Below are 22,378 nucleotides of genomic sequence, written 5' to 3' on the forward strand. Positions count from 1 at the left end.
ACTCGTGGTGATGTTGATGTTGATGTTGATGTTGCTGTTGATGTTGATGTCACGGTTAACTGTATGGTGTCGTTAAATCCGGACAATCACCGAGCGAGTGACCGATGCTGACGCCGCCGCCGCCGCCGACCAACCAACCAACCAGCCGATTCGACTAAATTTTCGGGAGAAGGGCTCATTTAGGGTTCTATAGAAGGGACGCGTCATACGAAGAATGATGGCGACAGGGTTAGCGGTGACAAGATACATATGACTGAAAAGTGAAAATTGATCATCGCCGGTTCGGCTCCGAGCGGAGAAGGATTCAAAGTTTTGAGTCAACGTCGGAGTCAACATCGTCGTCAGTTTCTTGTATACCTTCTTTGTCACGAGATATTTGAAAAGTATTTTTTTTTTTTTGACTCTTGGTTTTTATATATTCGGCATTGATTTGTCGACTTTCACAATCGTTTGCCATTCTCCGGTCATTCATCCCTCTCTTTTTCATACCTACCTACCTACCTATATTAGTCAACTACCTACCTGGGTCACACCCGGGTACGACACCCTCACACATTACCACCACGGCACCACGGCACCACCACCACCACCATCTCAACCCACCAAACCTTTTACAGGATCAACAACCACAACGACGAACCAACCCTTCCAAAAAAAAAAATGCCTCCAGAACAGCCCACCACCCCAACAATGACCACCCGCCTCCTCTCCCTCACCGGCCTCCCCTCCCTCCTCTCCACCCCCCACGACGCCTTCCTCATAATCCTCAACCGCACCACCCGCATGCTCTCCTACGGCGCCTCCTCCCTCATCCTCGCCCTCTTCTTCTCCTCTCTGTCCTTCACCGACACCCAAATCGGCCTCTTCATGACCCTCACTCTGGTCGGGGACGTCCTCCTCTCCCTCCTCCTCACGCTCATCGCCGACCGTCTCGGTAGACGCCGCACCCTCCTCATCGGCGCAACCATGATGATTTGCTCCGGCGTTGTGTTCGCCACTTGCGAGAACTATTTCGTGTTGCTGGCGGCGGCGGTAGTAGGGGTGATTAGTGCGACGGGGGGAGACTTTGGGCCGTTTAGGGCTATTGAAGAGTCAATGGTGTCGGAATTGACGAGGGCGGAAACGAGGGCGGAGGTGCTGGGGTGGTATGTGGCTATGAGTAGTGCGGGGAGTTGTGCGGGGACGGCGGTGGCGGGACGGGTGGTGCAGTTTCTGGTTGAACACCAGGAATGGGAGGGGAGGCAGGCGTATCATGTGGTGTTTTGGGGGTATGTGGTTATGGGTGTTGTTAATGTTGTGGGGGTGTGGGGGATGACGGAGCGGTGTGAGTTGGGAGGTGGAAGGGGGGTGCAGGTGCAGGTGCAGGTGTTGGAGCCGGAGACGGATGCGACGAGGGAGACGGAGCCGTTGTTGGTGGCGGCGGGGCCGTCTGCTGCCCCTGTGGGAAGGGAAGAGAGGGAAGAAGAAGAAGAAGATGAACCAAAGAAAAAGCAAAAGGGATGGTTCAAGGTGGAGATTTCCCGATCGACGCTCTCCGTCATGCTCATTCTTTGGGCTCTGCTTATGGTCGACAACCTCGCGGACGGTATGGTCTCCATGTCTTGGACGACGTACTACATGGATCAAAAGTTCCATTTACCCAAGTCGATGCTGGGCGACTTCTTGTCTGTCGCCTACTTCCTCGCCGCTCTGTCGTCCGTCTTTGCGGGCCCCATGGCTCGACACATTGGCCTGGTCAACACCATGGTGTTCACGCACATTCCATCCTCGGCCGCGGTGCTCTTCTTCCCTCTGCCCAAGAGCGTCACGGCGACGTTTGCCTTGCTGTTGGTTAGAGTCGGGCTGAACAACATGGACCAGGCGCCAAGAGCGGCGCTGATTGCTGCGGTGGTTAAGCCCGAAGAGAGGACGGCGGTCATGGGCATCACGGGGACTTTGAGGACACTCGCGTCGACTATGGGACCGAGTGTCACGGGCGTGTTGGCGGACGGAGGAAGGTTTTGGGTGGCGTTCGTGGTGGCGGGTGCGCTGAGGTTGACGTATGATTTGGGCATTTTTACCATGTTTATCAATATCAAGTTGAACAGGCATGAAGAGGGGGAGCAGCAACAGGTGGCAAGGAGAGAGGGGGACGAGGAGGAGGTTGAGTGATACGGCTTTTCGAGGAACCCAAGAATGTATCAGGCCGGCGGTATCAAAACAGTGTAAAGATCTCTCTTAATAGCATCTAGACACAGACTGCAGTTCAGCCCTTGTCATAGGGTATATGTATCACTTCTCCCGGGACGACTTTCGTGGCAAGCTGGTAGGTTGGTGCAGCGGGCACGTTCGCGTGGTCCCCACTCCTTCCTCATGTGTCCCCCGGCTCTCTTGTACGCTATGCGTTCGAACCCGGTAGCTGTAAGTCCACATTTTTTTTCTCATCTTTTTTGTTTATTTTTTGCACATTTTCAGCTTGTCATATGATTGCTGTTATATGCGCTTGCTCACTTGCAAGCTCACTTGCAAGTTCACCTGCGAGATGGGTGTATGGGTTCAACCCCGTTGAGTGCCGTCGCTGTTGAAGTTGCCTGGAGCAGGAAGCTGGGCGGTCGCCACCTTTTTGCGTCCGGAGATAAAAGTCCATTCACTTGTGGTTATACTTTTCCATGAAACTCCTCTAGCCGCTTAGTATAGTAATAGTCTCTAACATCCTTCTCCCGTCAGCCCCTTTCTATGCTCGATAAAATAACGCTGTATTAAATGACGAGTGGACAATATATACCCGAGCGGAAGCCTGCCTCTGTGTATACACCCAAGAGGCTTTCTAGTCGAGTCCGTCGCCCCATAGTGCAAGTAGAAGCATCTTAAAGAACACCTTGAAATCAAATCAATACCGACACCAGTTCAAATCCGTTCACTCCTCACTCAAATCGCCCAAGCCCTTCAAATTCGGTTCTACCAAACTCGCCGAGACCCAACAAAATCACCCCCCTCATCACTTCCCAAAACCCGCGCTTCATCTCTCCACTACTATGTCGAAGGACTCAAACTTACTACCCATACAAAACCACGAACTCTTTCGTACCTAGGTAGGTAGTTCCATTCATTTCATCCTCTCACCGATCTTTCCTCCCCCCTCCCTTCCCCTCCTCGTCTCGTCTCGTCTCGGAACCAAAACTAAAGGGATCCTGCATGACCCCCCCCTTGCCTGCCGTCTTCCTTTGTCCTACTTGTCCTACTTGTCCTACTTGTCTCGACAGCCTTACAAAACGAGCCTCGCTGTTTGCTTTCTTCTTCTTCTGCGTCAGTTTACGCGTCAGTGTCACACAAGAGACTTGATGTTGGGGGGGGGGGGTTCACAATGCGGACCCTGGTGAAAGACAGAAAGGGGTTGATCGAGACATACGTATCTATCTACCTAGGTCGGCGGTCAGGCTACTTGCATGCATGATTCTGAGTGTACGATGACGTCAAAGGCGTGTGTTCATGTTAAAGGGACCGGTGGTGGGCATGAACCGTGGTTCGAGGGTGCGGTGTCTGGTCTTTCGGACTTTTGGGGGGTGTGGATTGGGCCTGGGAAGTAGAAGAAGAAATGCAGTGTTCCGTCGTTTTGGTTCACGCGACTAGATATGGATTGGGATTGTAATGGTGTATATAGGTTCAGGATATCACTTGAGTTATCATCATTACTGTCATCTCCATTTCGCATTTTGTCATCTTAAAGAAAGAACCTCGTCCAAACGTCCCGATGAACGGCTTCCGTCACCTAGCCCACGAAGCAGCTGGTCTGCCCACCTCCAGCGTTGACCTCGACCACAACTCTGATCCCGACACATGGCCGCCTATCCTCTCCTTCAACAACACTGAATTGCCCATCCAGGAATTCGGTATCGTCTCCTGGCCCGATGCCACTTTCACCTCCTGGGGCATTTCCACCATCCCCCAATCTCTCCTCCAATCCCGCGCCATCGAGGACTTACTCACCAAACCAACGCCGCTTTCACCTCTTCCCCCCTCCACTTCCGGTTCCTCCTCCCACCCTCGACCCCCCTCGACTTCCAAGCCCCCTTCAATCTCCAGCACCACCACCACCACCAGCACCTCTGACCTCAAACCCAACCCCAAACCCAAAGCCTTCCTCCGCCTCCTCCACATCCCCCACTCTCCCCACCGCTCCTCCTCCCTCCTCATACCCCCTCCCCTCCTCCTCCGCCTTTTTTGTCTTCTCAACCTCGACCCCCACGCCCTCTACCTCCACCACACCCACACGCCCGGGTTCCACGTTCTCAACTGCCACAACCACAGCTCTACTTCCACTTCTTCCTCGCCGAGACTCGGGCCGTCAGATGAACAGACACAAAGGTTCTACATGCGCTCCAACGACGTTACCACCATCTGGAGCTACAACGTCTTGCGCAGAGTTACATTGGGTATTTGTCTAGTGGACGAAAGGATGGGATACAAGTTTGCCGTTGTCAAGCATCATATTTGGGAGTTTCGAGATGTGTTGGCGGGTGCGGGGGGGTGTGTGGTGGTGGTGGCGGATGTGGCGAGGGGTGTTGTTTGGAGGGGGGATGATGCCTCTGGACAAGGGGGGAGGGAAGAAAATGGGAGGGAAAAGAAGAAAAAGAAAAAGGGGAGGGATGGGGAAGAAGAAGAAGAAGAAGAAAAAGAACAACAAGGGGCAAAAGCCTCGGATGAGATATATACGGACTCAATGGAACTGTCGCCGGTCTTAATGGAGACGCTGTCGAGACGGTGTAGAGAGCTGGGAAGGGTGGTTACGCGGGCGCAGGAGGCCAAGTCGGCGCTTAGATTGGCGTTGCGAATGGCGAGGCAGCTGAAGGGGCGGAAATTTTGGCGAAGATTGACTTTTGGTGCTGATGCTATGGATCCCCTTACGGAGGAAGCGAATGCCCAGATTCGTCTTGTGGTTCGCGAGCTTATTATTCCTCAACTCAAGGCTCGCATCTTTGGCTGGACTTGTCGCCAGAAAGAGGCAGTGGTGTGGACTAACGTGCTTATGGCGAGGATCTCGCGCACTGATGCATCTACAAACCACCGAGAGGCCTCTTCTATGCGTGTCATAGCCGTCATGACCATGGCTTTTCTACCGGCGACTTTCTTTGCTACGCTTTTTGCGTTGCCGGCTTTCAGGTGGGAGGCTGTTGATGGTTATGACTCTCCGGGTCGAGGGGGCGGAGGAGGCGGAGATGGAGGTAGTGGAAGAGGAGGAGAAGGAGACGGGGTTGTTCAGAATAGTTTCTGGATCTGGGTAGCGTTTTCGGTGCCCATGACGGCGGTGGTGTTTATGGGTTGTAGTGTCACAAGCTCAACGTGGTGGTTGGAATGGCGGAAGGAGTGGTGGAGGAAGTTGCGGCCTAGGAGAAGGAAGTGGTGACTTGCTATGCGGGGCTGTGTGAACACTCAGCCGTCCAAGGGCTTTGCGTCCTTCGACTATTTCGATTTGGGCATAGATGCCGCTTTATTTTCTCCAGACTACACTTCCGCTATCGTCTTTTCCGATGTGTCAGATGGGGGCCCTGTGTCTGTTCAATGAAGTGCACCCTGAGGTACCCTATAGCTAAATTAGCATCATGTTCGGAAGCTTATCCCTCGCTTCATTCTCTGGTTCAATGAAATCGACCCCATTCCAGAGACAGTATTGATAGCTATGTCGAGCAGCGACGTTAGGATTTCGTGATCATGGTATACCCAATAAGCTGGAAGTGGGTATTTTGAGGCTCAGCTGCGCCACGGCTTTAGTTGGGGCTGATCGTCTGACTTGTGAGTGTGTCACAGCGGGGTCCTACAGGATTTTGAGCTATTGGCGTGGATATAAGTAAGGTTTAGCCGAGTCATCCCCAATATTCTCTTTTCAAGCCTTAAAGTCATCCGCGACTTTGAGGTTGCATTGGGTTCTTTGATGAGCCTCTCCAAGCCGCAGCTGTTCCTGTCACACAACTCGCATACCGCTCACACCTTGTCTGATGCACAACGATGCCACTTACCTATACGCCGAGGGACCTCGACTATATCCCTCCACCAGGTCAAGAGGTTGCCCGACTCGAGACTCACCATGATGATCTTTTTCACACAACAGACACACCACGCCGAGCATGGAATCGGCCGCTAGACCTTCCACCGGAAGATGCGACCCTTGGTCTCTGCGCCCGGCACCGTCTCATGGACCTCAAACGCTCCGATTTTGGACCTCGACCGTTTAACCAGCAACTTCCTCCAGAATGGCATCTCGGGACGTATGATGAGGTAGCGGCACGGCGATCGTGGTGCAAGTTGTGTCAGCTGATAGCTGAAGTTTGCAATGGTATCGCTTGGACAGATCAGGCTGATATAGTCATGAGCTGGGTCGGAGATGTGCGGTGGAAGAAGAAAGCTTCGCCCAAAGATGACCTGACTGATCCAGTAGGGGGCATGGAGACATGGGAAACATTGAGGCTCACGGTTCGGTCGATCATGATCGGAAGAGCGCCAGCATTTACGCCTTTTGATCTTGTGCCGCTTGGCAAAAAGGGGGAGCTATTCCAAGGGAGACGTCTCGACCAAGATCAGATCAATGTAGATCTTGTCAGGACCTGGCTCAAGTGCTGCAGGGAATGGCATGGAGCCGAGTGCTCCCACTGGATGAGACAGCAGAGCGCATTACCGACGTTCTCCCCATTTATCCGACTCATTGACCTCGAGGAGAACTGCTTGGTCGAAAGAAACGATCTTGTACCGTACGTGGCACTGAGCTACGTCTGGGGTCGGGTGAAAGTCTTCAAGACCTGTGAAAAAGATATCGACAAGCTGAGACTTCGTGGTGGGGTAGAGGAAAAGAAGTTCTTGTTCCCGCGCTCGATAAGGGACGCAATGACGCTGGCGCAAAGAATTGGATATTGTTACATCTGGATCGACTCTATCTGCATCATCCAGGACGACGACACAGACACCTACCAGAATCTGGATAAGAGGCACCAAATCGGGCAGATGGGAAAGATCTACCAATATGCTGACCTGACCATAGTGGCTGCCAGTGGAGAGGATGCGAACGCTGGTCTGCCTGGGGTAGAGGCTGGGACGCGGGAAGCCCGACAGAAAGAAGTCAAGATCTCAGAAGACCTTGGTATCGTGAATCGCTCTGTTGCCTGGCCGGATGCGCTGCTCAAAACAACATGGGAAGAAAGAGGATGGACCTACCAGGAGCGTATTCTGTCCCTGCGGTATATGTACTTTGTCGATGACACGGTACACTTCCAGTGTCAACAAGCCACTTGGAGCGAAGACTTTGCAGCCGAGTGTCGGGACCTGGACTTGACCGCCGCTGACCAAGTGGTAAACTTCAGTATTGTCCCCAGTGAAGTTCCTCCCACGGTTGAGTTGCGGCCTAATTTGCAGTTCCAGCTCAAGCGATATCCCGAGCTGGTAGGGCAATACACATGTCGCAATATGACATTCATAACCGACCGCGTGAATGGAATCCAAGGTATCTTGAACGTGATCAAAGATCATTTCTTTTCTCAGAATGTCGAGTTTGTGCACGGGATGCCCACGGGGGAGCTCCTGCATCCAGGGCTTCTTTGGCGACCACGACGGGAGCCGAAGAGAATCCATATGGATGAGAAGACAGAAAGACCCCTGTGGCCAAGTTGGGCATGGGCCGGGTGGACTATACCAGTCTACTACGACTCGGGTGCTGACTTTTCGGCCAACAGCACTGGTCGATATCAAGCAGAAATCAGCCTTGGCCCGGACCCCTACTTTTTACACCTGAAGGCTCGCGTCGCTCGGTTCAGACTCATGATTGAGGACCGAGGCAATGAGGATGCGGTCCCTCCACTACCTCGGGTCCGGCCAACACGGTTGACGCGGTATGCCATCACACATGCGACACATCCTGAGGGAGGTGATCACGAGTGGATTGGATCCATATGGTTGTCGTGGTCCCACCGAAGAAAGTTCGTTGAACAACGGTTGAGTCTTATTTCGAAGGGTACACACGAGTTCATTCTTCTTTCAGACGCAGACAAGTTCGAGCAAGAGGAACTGGTGCAAGCGGCAACAGCCGAGAAGAGAGCCGTGGTCAACGTCATGATGATCGAACGAAAGGATGATCCAAGGACGGATGGTCGGGTTCGCATTGAGCGTGCGGGTGTGGGCCGAATGTACAGAGATACCTGGGATCGAGTTGAAGATAAGTGGGAGAGGTTTGAGTTGGGATGAGACGGAGTGATGAGGCTGGTAGCCAAAGGAGTCACTTGGTCGGGCATCCTCAATATTGGCGTCCCGACCCAGAACTGGAGTGGGAACGTTGATGTGATTGGTGGTTCAATTTCATTGGAAAGAGAGCAGTAAACTTAGTTCACTAAGAGAAGAGGATGTCCACATGTGAAGAGATTCCATCCTAGAGAACAAGGAGAGTGAAGTGAGGGTGAGCCTTTGAGGTTGTAAAGTTGAAGTTTTCAAACAGAGACCATGGATGAATGAGTGGAAGAACAGTTGAGCTTCATTAAACTGTGGCTGGGGTACCAATACTCCACTAACCGTGTGTGGCTCAGCGCCCAAAACCAATTAACCAGCCACACGAGGGGCCTGTTGCCCGACGCGTCTGTCCTTCCTCTCGACGCGTTTTCCCAGCTTCACTTTCCCGGCCTCACCAAGTAAAAAACACCACCCAACCATAAAGTTCACGTCGGCGCAAAACCTCCAGAGTAGACTTCAGATCACATCAGCCTCGACATCAGCGACCCAGCCCAATTCTACCACCATGTCGGACTTTGAAGACGAAATGGACATTGATGTCCCAGTGTCCAAGGACGTCATGTTCGCTGCCACCAACACGGCCAAGGGCAAGCGAAGCGCTGCCAACCTGCCTGTTGAAGCAGAAGACAGTCTCCCATGGTAGATATTGCCCCCCATATGTCTTCATATGCCTATCAAATATCTAACCAGCCTGTGACAGGGTCGAGAAGTACCGCCCCGTATCCCTCTCCGATGTGTCTGGCCAACAAGACATTCTCGCAACCATCAACAAGTTTGTCGACACGAACCGACTCCCCCATCTCCTATTCTACGGTCCCCCCGGTACCGGAAAAACATCGACCGTTCTCGCCCTGGCCCGACAAATCTATGGCGCCGCCAACATGCGCCAGATGGTGCTCGAGTTGAACGCTTCCGATGACCGTGGTATCGACGTTGTGCGCGAGCAAATCAAGACCTTTGCCTCCACCAAGCAGATCTTCTCCCTCGGCTCCTCCTCTTCGCGCTCGGGGCTGGCTGGTTTCAAGCTTATTATTCTCGACGAGGCCGATGCTATGACGTCCACAGCGCAGATGGCCCTCCGTCGCATCATGGAAAAGTACACGGCCAACACTCGCTTCTGCATCATTGCCAACTACTCCCACAAGCTCAGCCCAGCCCTCCTGTCGAGATGCACACGGTTCCGTTTCAGCCCTCTAAAAGAAAAAGATATTCGTGTCTTGGTGGACAAGGTCATTGACGAGGAAAACGTCAAGATTCTGCCAGATGCTACCGATGCGCTGGTGCGGTTGAGCAAGGGTGATATGCGTCGGGCACTAAACGTGCTCCAGGCTTGCCACGCGTCAAGTAAGTGGTGGTGTCCTCGTCTCGCCTTCTGTTGCGGGCCTCAAGCTAACCCAGGTCAACCAGGCACACCACTCCAACCAAAGAACGCCCCCAAGATCGCCGAAAAGGACATTGTACGGGAAACCATCACCATTCGAACCATCTACGACTGCGTTGCCGCCCCACCACCCGACGCCATCAAAAAGATTCTCAGCACACTTTTGAGCACGAGCGACGTCACAACCTGTCTGTCGACTATCAACACCCTCAAGGTTGCACAAGGTTTGGCCCTTGCCGACATTATCACCGCTCTGTCGGAAGAGATCGTCAAGCTGGAAGTCAAGCCGCAGGTCATGATCACATGGCTTGATGAACTTGCCAAGATTGAGCATCGGGTAGCGAGCGGAGCCGGAGAGGTGATCCAGACTGGTGCGGTAGTGGGTGCGATACGGAATGGTGTAGAACTGATGGGATAGGGTTGTTGTTGTTGAGACTCAAAAGCAAAAAGCTACTCGGTGTTGTTTTGTCTGCATCTATGGTTCGGAGTTTAAGCATCTGGCGTTTGGGCAATCGATCAAATTTTACCTTCTTCGACTGAAGTTACCAACTCCTCATTTCCACCTTTTATATTATGCCCCTTTCTTCCTACGGCAGGGGGATATCACGACGGAGAGCTACAATACGGCAAGAAATATAGATGGATAAGTAATCACTATTCATCGCGAGACTAGCTAATGATATCCAGCTTAATAGATGTACCTGAATCCCGCTGCTCTCCTATCACCCGACGCCGCAACAGCCGCAGTCTCTGGGTTCTCAGCCTCTTCCGCCTCGGCCCTCTCCAGCTTCTTGTTCTCCCATTTGTGCAGGTAGCGCAAGAACAACGCCAACAATCCCACAAAAAGGCAGATTACAGAATTTGCACTACCTCCAGGTATGTACTGTGGCGCCGCCGAAGCCGGGTACATGTATGACCCGTAAATACTCGCTGTGTTTCCAAACATGTTGGCAATAGCCACAGCAGCCGAGCGCTTGACCATGGGACGAGGGAACGAGTTGGCAACCCACGACAGGATGATTTGGTCTGTGGGTCTGTTAGTCCTCACCTTCACCAGGAACTACGATAAAGCAACGAAAAAACCACTCACAAGAAGAAACTGCTCCCATGGGCATCAAGAACATGGCAAAGAACCGTGCTCCCACCTTGGTCGTGCCCGTCGCCACCGCGTTTCCCACCGCAGCCAGCAGCATCAAGAAGAAGATATGCAAACTGCGATCGCCCGTCTTGGAACTCGTCCACGTCACACAGACGGAGATCAAAAAGGTCGCGAACCACACGGGAGCCGTCAACCACAGCGTCTCGATCGTGCCGTAGCCGAGAGTGCCCACGATGCTGGGGAAGAAGTACTGGAACGTCTGGCTGAGCAGGGACAAGTGCTGCAGCAGCACAAAGAGATACAGCCGGTAATCCCTGAGCGCGAGCTTCAGCCCGTCCCAAACCGAGCGACTGTTTTGGTCGTCCGACTCGTTGATATCAGCCAACAGGCGCCACGAGGCATACGCCCGCTCTTCTTCGCTCAACCAGCGCGTGGTGTTGGGATAATCGGGCAAGACAAACGCAGCGGCGACGGCGACGGCGACAGTGATTGTTCCTTCCTGTTTTCGTCGTCTCAGTCAGTCCTCACCCATCCCTCACCATCCTGTAGCAAGGGAAAAACTCACAATGATAAACAACCACCGCCACCCACTCACCCCCCTCGCCCCCTCCAAATTCCCCAACACCCCCGCCCCAATCACGCCCCCAAACATATTCGCCAACGCATTCCCGCTATAGAAATACGCCATCCGCTTCGTCAGTTCCGCTCGACTATACCAACTACTCATCAGAAACACCGCGCCGGGGAAAAACGGCGCCTCGACAATCCCCAAACAGATTCGCACCACCAACAAATGCGTAAACTTTTGACTGGCGGCATTACACGCACTCACCGCTCCCCACAGCGCCATTGCACTGCTCAAATAAATCGACGGCCGCAGTCGCGTAATCAGCATGTTGGATGGCAACTGCATGAGTAAGTAGGCAACGAAGAAGATGGACGTGGCGAGATTGAAGTCTGTGCCGGACATGCCGAGGTCGGACTCCAGTGTCCCCTGGCGCGCTTGAGCGAGGTTGGACCGGTCGAGGAAGTTGAGGAGGTACATGAGGATGAGAAAGGGGAGGAGGTGTAGGTCGATTTTGCGGAGGAGCGTCTTTTCGGTGGTTTGGTGCCATTCGGGGGAGGAGGAGGTGAATTTGGCGGTCCAGGGGTCATTCAGTGATGTCGGGTTGAGGTTGTTGGATTTGGTGGGGGATGATACTAGGTCGAGTTCGTCTTTGGAGGGTTCCATGCTGGATTTGGGGTTGAGAGGTGTTGTGCCCGTGCCTGTGCCTGTGCCTGTCGTGGCCGGCTTTGAGGTGGTGGTGCTGGTTGGAAGGCCCATTTTGAAGGCGAAGGATGAGTTAGAGGTATAGGAGGAGGAAGAGAAAAAAAGAAGAAGGAGTGTGGTAGAGGATGTGGTCGATGATGGTGGACAGGACCGAAAAGACGGGAAGGAGTGGTTGGTTGATGGCTACACCATTCCTGCCTAGTGATGAGCTAGAGGTAATATCTCTTTCTCTCTTTCTCGGCTGTCAGTCTATCTGTCGGTCTATCTCGAGTCGTACAAGGCCGCAAGCTCAACGAATAGGGTAGATGCTTGAGGCGGATGACAGGATACAACGACAGGGACGCCGGCGGTATATGTAGCCTCCGGCATCATCTATTCATCCGACGGAACCAGCCATCTGGCTCTCTTCACCCGGATATCGTCTGGCATACATACCATGGTTTCACCTGGTTATTCGACGTTTACTCAGGGACGTTCCCCCCCTCCCAAAAAAAAAGCCTATGATGACAACCGGTGCCGATCACTTTCTTGAATGGCTTCCCTTTCTTGCCCCCCACCTAACCCTATTTCCCCTCATTCTCCCCCAACCTTTACCCGAGATTTTACCCACAGCAGGGCAGGAAGGCAGCCGACATGAAGTTGCCAAGCATGGGGATGGAAGCGCTATCGAATCTAAGGACATTCACAGCTTCTCGTTCGTGGAGGGTCGGTAGACTAGGGCGATTAGGTAAAGACTGCTGGTTGGAGTATCTCGTCTTATGTATGGCTGAACTGATGGCTCATTGGTGGTCACTTTGTTGGAAAGCATGGCATGACTGAACCCGGGGAAAGGTGGGGAATTACCCCGGATTTTGCTTCCCAATAGCTTCAACACTTGGCTCGATTGGGGAAACCCGAGGGGGTAAGGCTGCATAGCCCGAGACTCTTACCCCGCGCCGCGGCCCCAGATTCGCGACGATCCCATTCCATCTTGTCTTCACAAGCATCTCACGTCCCCTTCCCATCTCAATGTCTGCCGGGGATAAGCTTCCTCTCACTGCTGCTACGGCGACCTTACAGTGTGCGCCTGGAACCGAATTGGGGAGCAAAACGTACCACATCACCAAACCCCATCCGATCGGAAGTCTATACCCAGACAGATTCAAAACAGACGACCAACTGCCGCTCGGATTACACGTTGGAAGCACTGAAAGACGAATCTGACATACATTGATAGACCTCCTTGAACACCCACCACTGAAACTGCCCCTGATATCAGTTTTCACCTGGCCCAGATACACCAGCGTCACAATGACCTCGGCATTCCCCCTCGTATACCTCTCTAGGTCTATATTGTACGCTCACGTGCGTCTTGCGAACAATAGTTCCTGATTCGTTGGACTCTGCGTCCTGGCTGTCATGTTCTGCCACACTTTCAGCCTCGAGGATGGCAACAACATCGTCCTCTCGAGCGCCGCCATGTTTCGTCGTCGTCGTAAAGGTGCTTGAGCTTCCGAGCCGAGTGTGCGGATGCCCCATGTCAGAGGCACCGTTACTACTACTGTCTGCAGCCATGTTCTTCAGCGCCAACGGCATCTCAGGAACCCTTCCTTTGCCGTCCACAAACTTGTGCAGCAACGGGCGCAAGAAAGGGATACAGGCGGCAATGATGGTCATGCACACCTCTGTGATCCCAAACACTGCCTCGCGGCCTAGGATATACGTGTTAGGCATTCCCGTACCCCCGAAAACGGCCTTCCAATGGTCTTTGGTCTTGAGCGCTGCTAGGATACTGGAACTATAAAGCGCAGTGCAATGTTAGCAACAGCATACGACGATGTGAGTAGGCCACCTGTCACTTACATGAATCCTAGGCTCATGGCGCAGATGAGACCGATCTTTTCTCGCCGCTTCATCTCCAAGTTCCACAGCAACATGGCGGGCACGAAGGATAAGCAGAATTCCTGGGACAGTTTTTGTCAGTTTAAAGAGCTAACATGTCCTCCAGCGGAATTCACTCACAACAATAGCCCCGTGCATCAAGACAGTGAGAGCCAAGATCTTGCCGACCTTCTCGGGGACGCAATGGTCGTGATGCAGCGGGTCCGTTCTCCGATAGAAATTACAATCGACAAATCCCAGGACCGATGTGCCGACCACCAAGATGGTGGAGTGAATCGCCACCACCCACAGAGCGATTTTCTGCCACCGCTTCGAAGAGACTCGAATCAAGGTGATGAAGAAGGACAGCTTCGACAGGCCTGCTGCGTTGAGAGCCAGGAACAGGGCCGTGGGCGTCCAGGCAACCAAGGTGGGAACTTTCTTCATGTCGAGCTTGGCAGGAGGAATTCCCAGCCCATATTGCGTTGACCAAAGGATAATGACGGTTTGACCAAACAAAAGAAACTGCAACATGGTCAGTCACGAGTGGATGTTAGTACTAACGTTTCTTCTGACAACACTGGAGAGAGAAAGAGGGTGTTGTTGTTGACATGACATACCCAAGAAATGATCAACAGATAGTCGTCTACAAAGAACTTCGCCTGTTTCAGTCGCTTGCAGTAGAACCTCAGGCATGCAAAGACGATAGATAAGATGAGGAAGGGGATCGTGACGGCGAACAACGCCGGTATCATGGTCTTGGACATGTTTGAAACTGTCGTTGACTCTACTCTGCGATGAGTCCAATGGTTTTGCCGGGACACGTCAAATGTTGTTGGCCGGCGGCACTGACTGATGTTTCCAGAAGATCAAAGGTGTCAAAGACGACGAGTAGGTACCACCACGATCTTTTATAATCAAAGTCAGTGAAAGCAGCGCCCTACCTCTACCCATCTTCTATGGCTGTTGTTATTCCATCAGTGCCACTGGGAAGTTCCGGTGCAATGAAGCTAAATCATAACGCTCATTGGCTGCCCGGGCACTCCTTATCCATCCATGGGGTTCACGTCTTGTTTGCTACAATGAGTTGAAGATCGGGCCTAGCCAGGTAGCCTCTATCGCCCTCACTTGATTAAAAAAAAGGAGGGGGAGGGGGGGGGAGGGCGGCTGTCATATTTTACTTGTCGACGACGAAACCTGCCGCACCGTTGAAGAAGCCGATTGTAATGCAACTCACAAACTCCCGCAACCGTCGAATGTAAAGAACTGATCTGCGGACTCGCTCGTAGGACTGGAACCGAAAGAACAAAGCGAACCGCCATCGAACCGGGCATTGTGGCGCAAAAAGCAAAAAAGAGCCGCTCGATGGCCGGATTACCGCCTTCTCATGAAGAACGAATGCCGTGCATGGGCTTGCAGCATTCTCCAAGCAAGCCACAAGAGCAAAAACAAAGTGTTCAGTCAAATGACTACCTACTTACCCATCCATCATCTCAGAGAACGACAAGTGAGCGGCGGCGAGCTTAGCCTGATGCGATGGGGGTGGGTGGTGGGCATACATATGTAGCAAACAACAAAGAACTCGACTGTCGACAGCCTACACAGTACAACATCTACCAGTCTTCAACATTTGTTTTTTTGTCTTGGCCCGTTAACGCAACGCCCACTACTTACCAGATTCCTACCTAATCATTCTTCGCAAAGACCTTCCAGAAACACACACCACGCGTCCTTAAGCGAGGCCAGATGTGCCAACAATAGCCAAGCAAGAATCAATAATCACGTATGGATGTACGTACCCTCACAGCAAACTTTAACCAAATGCCTGGGAAACCTAATGGTAGGTACCTAGTTCTTGCGCAATCGTCCAAGACGGCTTGCTGGCTGCAAGGGATAGAACGCCACGGCGATGATTGGGTGTCGTTAAACACACACACGCGCACACACACACACACACCCCTCCCCTCGCGCCGCGGTCCCGAACGTGGTATTTCGGTCAAATGTCAATGTTGGCGCAAGAGAGAGTCAGTAGGTATTCCACCACTATGGAGAGGAAAAAGAAAGAAAAAAAAGCAATCCTGTTCTAATAATGATATTAGCAAGTATGTATCTCAATGGCCGGTGATCAAGTGATTAGGTAGGTTCTGATTAGGTACCTACCTACCTATGTATACATCACAATACGATGCTCTGAACCTGAATATCAAACACCATCCCTACATTACTAGCCCATGGCTGATTTAACCTCCGAGTGTTGACCTGCGCTGTCTCAACCTAAATCTTTCAAGGACCAGCCAGTCTCTTGTTCTTCTTACTACACAAATTTCAATGACTGTCCAACATAGGACTTGAACTACACCTTTCCTATACAAAGTAGTACGACTGGTTTTGTTACCTACCTACCTTACCCTCACCCTTACTCTTACTCTTACCAATCATCCCAACGATAATCGTACAACTACCTAGCTACCTCTAGCTTACTTCCAATAACATCAAAGCCAGCGAGCCAGCGAGCGCTAAAGTCAGTCCCTCCGCCACTGCCTGGTCATGACGGGTCGCGGGCCGTTTGTTTCCTCATACATGCATCGGGAGTTATTGATATCCATTGAGTTATTGTAACGCTTGAGAACTGGTAGTAGGTACCTAGAGCCATGAGCCACGACCGTAGCAGCTCTAGCTACCTACCTCTAGGTACAGGTATGAAACAAAGAACGTCAGCCCCTACATAGGTACTTACCTTACCTGTCTGGTACTTACTTACTTTCTTTGACTGCCCTGCTCGGATACTATGGTGGCTCTGCTGCGTGGGTACCTAAGTAGATTCGTCTTGATATAATTTTCTTTATAATCTTTTTTTTTTTTTTTTTGCTCGCCGCCCAGCCATGATTTCTCTCCTCTGGCCCAGACTACACTATAAATGAACTCGGTCCGTCGGCAGGTGTCAAATGTTACTCGGGCACTTCCAAGCAGTATGCCCAAATGGCGAATACGCCGTTACGTAGGCAGGTAGTTGTGCCTAGTGTGAGACAGACAGTCCTTCCGGCGTCTGTCTGTCGTACAAGATCTCATGTGCAGGTTGAGTTGTGCGGACCTAACCGCGTCGTTAACATACCTATGTATCATGTCGTACGACGATTGCACAAAGATGACGGCGTGAGATCCGGCCGGTGTCTGGTACCTATGGACGGGAGGGAGGCTTCATTCAGAGTGTGGTAGTTACAACGGTGGTTGTCTTGGTTACTAAGGTAGGTACCTCTAGAGTCTTCTTTTTGCGGTAATCCGCGCGCTTGTTTGCCTATGTATGAAATTGGAAATAGTATAACCATTGAAGACAAGTCAAGTGACCTACGTGACTTTCTGCTCACGAAGACGGCGCCTGGATACGGGCACATTCCCGGTACGCACTAGAACTAGTAGGAATATCTTCATCAATCTCGACGGAGTTAAAACGCGGTAGGTACGCTTGCGCATGAACGGTGCAAAATGCAACTACAAGAACAACCCTCAGGTACCTAGGTTCGGTACGGTAGGGTATCCCTGCCAGAGGAATGCCTTGGGTGGGTGGGCTTTTGATTGGGTACCTAAGAACACACTCAATTATTCCCAAGAACGGGGACCTTTTATATGAGCTATGCACTTGCAACCGGAATGCTTGAGTTTACCCGGTATGCTCTCGGTACCTAGATGCTGTCGATAGACCTCGGGGTTCCAAGCTTCATGGAGCCTGGAAAACTTCCGTTCCCCAGGTTGGATATTCGAGTCAAGAGCTCCTGCTTCGTATAAAAGGAAAAAAGAGGCAAACATGAACTATTTCGAGTGGCTGACTACTTGCGGACTACCTATTGGTTGGAGGTAAGCAAACAAAAGAAAAAAAAATTGGGAACACCATCAGCTACCTAGCCGAACTTACGTGCAGTCTGCAGACTCTGTAATCGCGCGGAATATGCCGGGTCCTGGGGGTAGTCACCTGTTATTTTGGTGCCGTTTTGGTATCGAAGATTAGAGGTAAAATAGGCGCGAAGTTGAAGCTTTCTCCGCAAGATATGATCCTCGAGATGATGGCAAGTTCCGAAAACCTCTTTCTGCCTCGATTGTCCCAGATATCAAAGAAGCAGTGTAATAACTGCAAGCGAAAAAAGAAATGACAGCCCTCCTCAGCGCCATGCAGGCCATGGTTTAGTATCCCCGTGCCTTCCTGAGTATGTGTTGACGGACCTGTGACTTGCAGACGGAGAGAAGTACTTCCAGCATTGTGTACATTTATACAAGGCGACAGCCGAGAGATCGCTAATTTATTGAGGAGTGTCGTAACATGACCATTATACGGGTATAAGGCTGCCGGACACTGAAGAATGTATTGTCTGCTCGACTGTGTTGGGATTGACTTGTAGGCATTTGACTGCCCGGGTGCGAAGGCCCGTCTGGAAAGTCAATAACAGCCCCCTTAGGATGTCGGGTCAGTTTCTAAGGGCGCCGCGGTACAGGACTTGGAAAAGCTTTGGACGTCCCGAGCAATCATGATGGTGTGCTAAGTTTGCGAGGTGAAGAAATTTGGGTCCTATCTGGCTCACTTTGTTCAGCTTGTTGCTGCTGATGCCTCGGAACAAGCCGCAGATGACCACGTGCTAACTCGGGTGGCTAACTGTTGACAAGGTTTTGAGAAGTTACCCATGGCTGGCGATGGCAAACATCAACCCAGTACTGAACGGCAGGGGGGTGGATATCGATAGAAGTTTGGTGTTTGCTTCGGATCCGGAAATGCTTCTTCGGCCGAGCATAAGATGGCTGGTCGCCCCCACCCCCCAATCCAGTCCTGGGTTGGGTTCTTTGACAAGAAAGCCCCGTAGTATCATTGCATTCTCATCGTTTTCCCTACCATCTCTGCAAAATGCCATGTAAACATCATCCCAGCCTTTAGGCCATCCTTGTGTGTCGCATGAGCTTGTGACCGAACCTGATATTGTACCAAGATTGACAACAATGATACCAACTTGTGGATGCGACAGATACTAACAGCCCCCATCCCCATCTTCCGTATCTGTAGAATCCTAACTCGCCTCGTTTTCTCTTCGCCGAACGCTCTTCCGTGCAAGCCCTTCGTGATGGGAGTTTCTTGCCGGGATATTATCGCACCGAACTGGACACCGATGTATAGAGGACCGAAGTATCACGCTATCTTTTGATGATGTGGTAGCTAAGTCGACTTGCTATCTCGAAGTGTTACAACAACCGAAGATCATTGGGGTACGTCAGGGAACGCTAGACGGGGGAGATACCGCGGTCGTCTTGTCGCGTTTGCAGGTAATGGGTCGGAGTTCATAACGCGTATGATGGTAGTTTAAATCGAAAATCTGAGGACGAGCATGGACTAGAGAGTCGTGCGTGCGGGCATTGTAGGAGACACTGGATAAGAAATGTTCAGTCAGCTGTGTCAGGGGGGTTGATGGAGGATGTGCCCAGGGTCTGGAAATTCCGCGCGATCAACTCACCTTGTTTGATCGCCCAAAACAGTCATTAAACTGCTCTCCAGCTACTCCAATAAATCCGATATCATACTCGTTTCAATCTCAAAGATGACTTCGGAATTGTTTTGTCTTCAAACACGTTGGGGGTTGATGATGTTGCCGAGTGTCTCCCATGGTTTGATTAGTTCGTTGTGGAAGAGGGAAAACCAAGTTAAAGAGCTCGAGTGGAGGAGGCGCGGACGGAGGAAGTGGCTAGAGGTACCCAAGGGATGCCTGAGCTCCCGTCAGTAGGTACCTCTAGTGTAGGTACCTAGAGGTAGGAAAGCTGCAGAGCCGTCTACAGGCTGCACCTGCCTACAATGACTGCACTAAAGTTAGGTGCCCGGGTCCAGCCCGCCTGCCCGAATAGTCTCTCGTTCTCACATCATGCCCGTTTTTGTTTATTGCACAGGAGCTCGCCGTCTTTGGTAGGTACCTCTAGGTAGGTAGAAAGGTTCCGTCAGGGTTGGTACCTCTAGACATATGAAGATGAATCGGGAAGCGGGCAACCGAGCTAAATGGCGGTATTGACCCCTGTACCCGACTTTTTGGTGAAACGACGCCTATGGTAAAGGGTGAAAGGGAAGGGTTGTGGCCTGGTGATACAGCCAGGGCACTTTCCATGTTATTGGTGTTTCGTCGAGGGGATCTCACAGTCGTGATCCCGACCTACGTAATCCTCTAAAAAGGGAGTCCCCGCTCCACCCAGGCTGTTCCACGCAAGCGCTAAAAGGCCTGTAGCCTAGTACTTCAAGTTCCCTACACCATGTGCTCCAACCCACCACCTATCCCCTTGTCTTCCACCTTAGGTAGTTCTACATCTCTCTTTCAACCTCCAAAATGGCAACCGAATCATCGTTTTTCGAATACCTGGTATCATATAGCCCGCTCGACGTGGAACCACCGCTCGATGCCCCATACCACGACCTTACAGGTACCTCCTTTCTTCTTTGCTGATTATTGTCATCCTGCAGGTCACGCATGGCCACGACCTCCCCATCAGGCCTCTTGTTCTTCTTTTCCTTTGTCAGCTTGGGCACCAAAAGCCGGATGAACGGTATGGAGGCGCCTATGACTGTGCAGCTGACCTCGACCGAGTTCAAGGCGATTCCTAGGCCAGCTGCGTAGAGTTCTTGTTGGCCGAGGAAGAAGGTTTCGTAGGTTTTGATGACTTTGAGGATTGCTACAACGCCAGCTCTGGAGACATGGGTGGCGTTTGAGTCAGCGGGCTCTGGCAAGTGCTACTTATTCAAGCTAATAGGAATGTTGATGGACACGCTAGAAAAAGAGGAAACTCACAGACATCCTGTGCTCATAGCACAGATGATGGCAATCTTTTGCTGCCGCTGCATTTGGAGCTTCCATACCACGAGTGTTGGGACCATAGCGAGAAGAAAGTCCTAATGGCGAATAATTGTCCGGATGTTAGCAACGGAAGTCAACTGAATAATGACCATGTGTAGGTACCATATTTGAGAACCAACAAAGGGAAATGCCGGGCCAGCATACCGTAAGAGCAGCAAAAGCATACGCAGCCAAAGTCATGGGCACAGTTATGTTGTGCGGAACACAATGTTTACTATCATCCTCATTCAAGAGCGCGACCAAGACGCTCCCGCATTGAGCAAAGGGCTGAACAATGGAGAGGGAAAAGAGAAAGACCGAACTCGTGGTCATGGCGATCCAAAGCACCGTCTTCTGCGTCTTGTTTCTGACCAGCCGAAGAAGCGTGATGAAAAACGAGAGCTTGGAAACCCAGCAAATGGTGATGCCCGTGAACAGCAACGGAAGTTGAATCATGTGGTTCTTGTCAAACATCGGCCGATAAACTGCTGGACCTAAGCTTTTGATGTCGCTCGTGTGAAAGCCAAGCCCGTACTTGGTGTCGTAGAGGGCGAGGACGATGTAGGCAGTGGCTACGATCTGTCAGGCTCCATGTTAGTACTAGCTTCAGGCATTCTTCAGGCTCTGCGTGGTGAGAGAGAATTTCTTACCCAGGCAAAAAGTAACACCCAATCGTCAACAAAGTACTTGGTCTTTGAAAGACGCTTTGAGTAGAATCGCATGGACATGCAAACAGTGGCAATGAGGTGAAAGACAATCATGCTGCTAGCCATGGTCGGTACTGCAGTCTCGACCAGCCTGCCCGTATCCCAGAGTAGTTGAGACATTACTTATGGCAATTGAAAAGTAATGGAGTCAGACAAGACAATTTTTCTGGGCGGGGAGTTACGAACAGAATGGAACCCATTCTTGAAACCCAAGAGACCAGGAACACGGTGCATTATAAGCTCCACGGTTCGAAAACCGTTATTTGGTTGCCTGAGAGGAACTGAAGCCATAAGTGAAATAGGGGTTGCGTACTTCCCAGTCAGTAGGTATGCATATTCATAGAACTGTCCTCGTTGCTGGAGATACTGCAAGCAAGTTTCACATGGACAAGATAGGTTTTGTTTGAGCAGATCTTAATGTTTCCTTGACAAGGCTAAAAGCAAACACAAACTGGCAATCTCAAGCCACAACTCGTTACCGTCACTTCACCTACACTCTTTCTCCAAAAAGTGCATTTTTGTCATGGAAGATATCTTTGATGGAAAGGACAATCAAAAAACCTGTAGTAATTCGCAAAGTTTGCTACAACTTTAGGCAAATTCGTTTTGTAGCGTTGACCAATGAAGTCACATGCTCAATTTCGAAGGTGGTCCAGTCCAGTCGGGCCTTCTGATGGCAGTCATAATTTTTTTTTGCCTAGGTACTTGAACGATTCCATTCCATGTCGAGGGCGCTCCATATAGCCAGCTCTTTGACTTCAGGAATTCAAAGTCACATTTTACGCCTTCTTTCTTTCTACTTAGTCGACCTACTTCAGATCACTGCGATGGATAAGGCATCCTTTCCAAGGGGCATTGCTCGTCACTGAAAGCGACCGGCAGACCGAACTTGACTGTTAGCACTTTCTTTGCGTGACTCGCTTGCGTGACACTTTCAGGGTTAAATACCTTCTTCACCATTCCAGGCGG

The 22,378-nt window shown here is 51.5% G+C and overlaps 7 protein-coding genes and 1 non-coding gene across 8 annotated transcripts; 4 read left to right on the top strand and 4 right to left on the bottom strand.

Annotated features, from left to right (window-relative positions):
• The first annotated feature begins 368 nt into the window (after positions 1-368).
• Positions 369-2,284, top strand: NCU08425 (major facilitator superfamily transporter MFS_1). The gene has a single exon (XM_958092.2). It carries the CDS (start codon positions 661-663, stop codon positions 2,149-2,151), a length of 1,491 nt encoding a protein of 496 aa, XP_963185.2. The 5' UTR covers positions 369-660; the 3' UTR covers positions 2,152-2,284.
• Positions 2,285-3,730: 1,446 nt separating this feature from the next.
• NCU10393 (hypothetical protein) lies at positions 3,731-5,383 on the top strand (the record flags this gene model as incomplete). Its single annotated transcript, XM_001728065.1, has 1 exon — positions 3,731-5,383. One exon carries the CDS (start codon positions 3,731-3,733, stop codon positions 5,381-5,383), a length of 1,653 nt encoding a protein of 550 aa, XP_001728117.1.
• A 452-nt stretch (positions 5,384-5,835) lies between these two features.
• NCU10392 (hypothetical protein) lies at positions 5,836-8,475 on the top strand. Its single transcript, XM_001728066.2, has one exon. The coding sequence runs from the start codon at positions 5,983-5,985 to the stop codon at positions 8,203-8,205; it is 2,223 nt and encodes a 740-aa protein (XP_001728118.2). The 5' UTR covers positions 5,836-5,982; the 3' UTR covers positions 8,206-8,475.
• Positions 8,476-8,618: 143 nt separating this feature from the next.
• NCU08427 (activator 1 subunit 3) lies at positions 8,619-10,337 on the top strand. Its single transcript, XM_958304.2, has 3 exons — positions 8,619-8,883; positions 8,945-9,588; positions 9,652-10,337. The coding sequence occupies exons 1-3, from the start codon at positions 8,750-8,752 to the stop codon at positions 10,041-10,043; spliced, it is 1,170 nt and encodes a 389-aa protein (XP_963397.1). The 5' UTR covers positions 8,619-8,749; the 3' UTR covers positions 10,044-10,337.
• Positions 10,262-12,227, bottom strand: NCU08428 (MFS transporter). The gene is made up of 3 exons (XM_958305.3): positions 11,290-12,227; positions 10,716-11,223; positions 10,262-10,651 (listed from the first exon to the last, which is right to left on the bottom strand). Exons 1-3 carry the CDS (start codon positions 12,046-12,048, stop codon positions 10,314-10,316), a joined length of 1,605 nt encoding a protein of 534 aa, XP_963398.2. The 5' UTR covers positions 12,049-12,227; the 3' UTR covers positions 10,262-10,313.
• A 585-nt stretch (positions 12,228-12,812) lies between these two features.
• Positions 12,813-14,906, bottom strand: NCU08429 (hypothetical protein). Its single transcript, XM_958306.3, has 4 exons — positions 14,475-14,906; positions 13,996-14,379; positions 13,837-13,937; positions 12,813-13,771 (listed from the first exon to the last, which is right to left on the bottom strand). The coding sequence occupies exons 1-4, from the start codon at positions 14,619-14,621 to the stop codon at positions 13,249-13,251; spliced, it is 1,155 nt and encodes a 384-aa protein (XP_963399.3). The 5' UTR covers positions 14,622-14,906; the 3' UTR covers positions 12,813-13,248.
• A 2,540-nt stretch (positions 14,907-17,446) lies between these two features.
• NCU14142 lies at positions 17,447-18,217 on the bottom strand. The gene is made up of 2 exons (XR_897839.1): positions 17,765-18,217; positions 17,447-17,693 (listed from the first exon to the last, which is right to left on the bottom strand). It is a non-coding gene; the product is annotated as a ncrg147 (non-coding RNA).
• Positions 18,218-19,991: 1,774 nt separating this feature from the next.
• NCU08431 (hypothetical protein) lies at positions 19,992-21,475 on the bottom strand (the record flags this gene model as incomplete). The annotated part of the gene is made up of 4 exons (XM_958308.2): positions 19,992-20,555; positions 20,658-20,758; positions 20,868-21,281; positions 21,353-21,475. 4 exons carry the CDS (start codon positions 21,473-21,475, stop codon positions 20,174-20,176), a joined length of 1,020 nt encoding a protein of 339 aa, XP_963401.1. The 3' UTR covers positions 19,992-20,173.
• Between the last annotated feature and the right edge of the window lie 903 nt (positions 21,476-22,378).

Source organism: Neurospora crassa, linkage group II, assembly GCF_000182925.2.
Source record: "Neurospora crassa OR74A linkage group II, whole genome shotgun sequence".
Classification (NCBI taxonomy): Eukaryota; Fungi; Ascomycota; class Sordariomycetes; order Sordariales; family Sordariaceae; genus Neurospora; species Neurospora crassa.

Excerpts from the sequence above, each read along its gene's own strand:
- NCU08428 (XM_958305.3), bottom strand. The coding sequence starts at position 12,048 with ATGGGCCTTCCAACCAGCACCACCACCTCAAAGCCGGCCACGACAGGC. Across the intron at positions 11,224-11,289 it reads GGCGGTGGTTGTTTATCATT|GAAGGAACAATCACTGTCGC; the intron begins GTGAGTTTTTCC and ends CGACGAAAACAG. Across the intron at positions 10,652-10,715 it reads CATGGGAGCAGTTTCTTCTT|ACCAAATCATCCTGTCGTGG; the intron begins GTGAGTGGTTTT and ends ACAGACCCACAG.
- NCU10392 (XM_001728066.2), top strand. The coding sequence starts at position 5,983 with ATGCCACTTACCTATACGCCGAGGGACCTCGACTATATCCCTCCACCA.
- NCU08427 (XM_958304.2), top strand. The coding sequence starts at position 8,750 with ATGTCGGACTTTGAAGACGAAATGGACATTGATGTCCCAGTGTCCAAG. Across the intron at positions 8,884-8,944 it reads GCAGAAGACAGTCTCCCATG|GGTCGAGAAGTACCGCCCCG; the intron begins GTAGATATTGCC and ends AGCCTGTGACAG. Across the intron at positions 9,589-9,651 it reads CCAGGCTTGCCACGCGTCAA|GCACACCACTCCAACCAAAG; the intron begins GTAAGTGGTGGT and ends CAGGTCAACCAG.
- NCU08425 (XM_958092.2), top strand. The coding sequence starts at position 661 with ATGCCTCCAGAACAGCCCACCACCCCAACAATGACCACCCGCCTCCTC.
- NCU08429 (XM_958306.3), bottom strand. The coding sequence starts at position 14,621 with ATGTCCAAGACCATGATACCGGCGTTGTTCGCCGTCACGATCCCCTTC. Across the intron at positions 13,938-13,995 it reads TGATGCACGGGGCTATTGTT|GAATTCTGCTTATCCTTCGT; the intron begins GTGAGTGAATTC and ends AAACTGTCCCAG. Across the intron at positions 13,772-13,836 it reads GCCATGAGCCTAGGATTCAT|TTCCAGTATCCTAGCAGCGC; the intron begins GTAAGTGACAGG and ends TGCGCTTTATAG.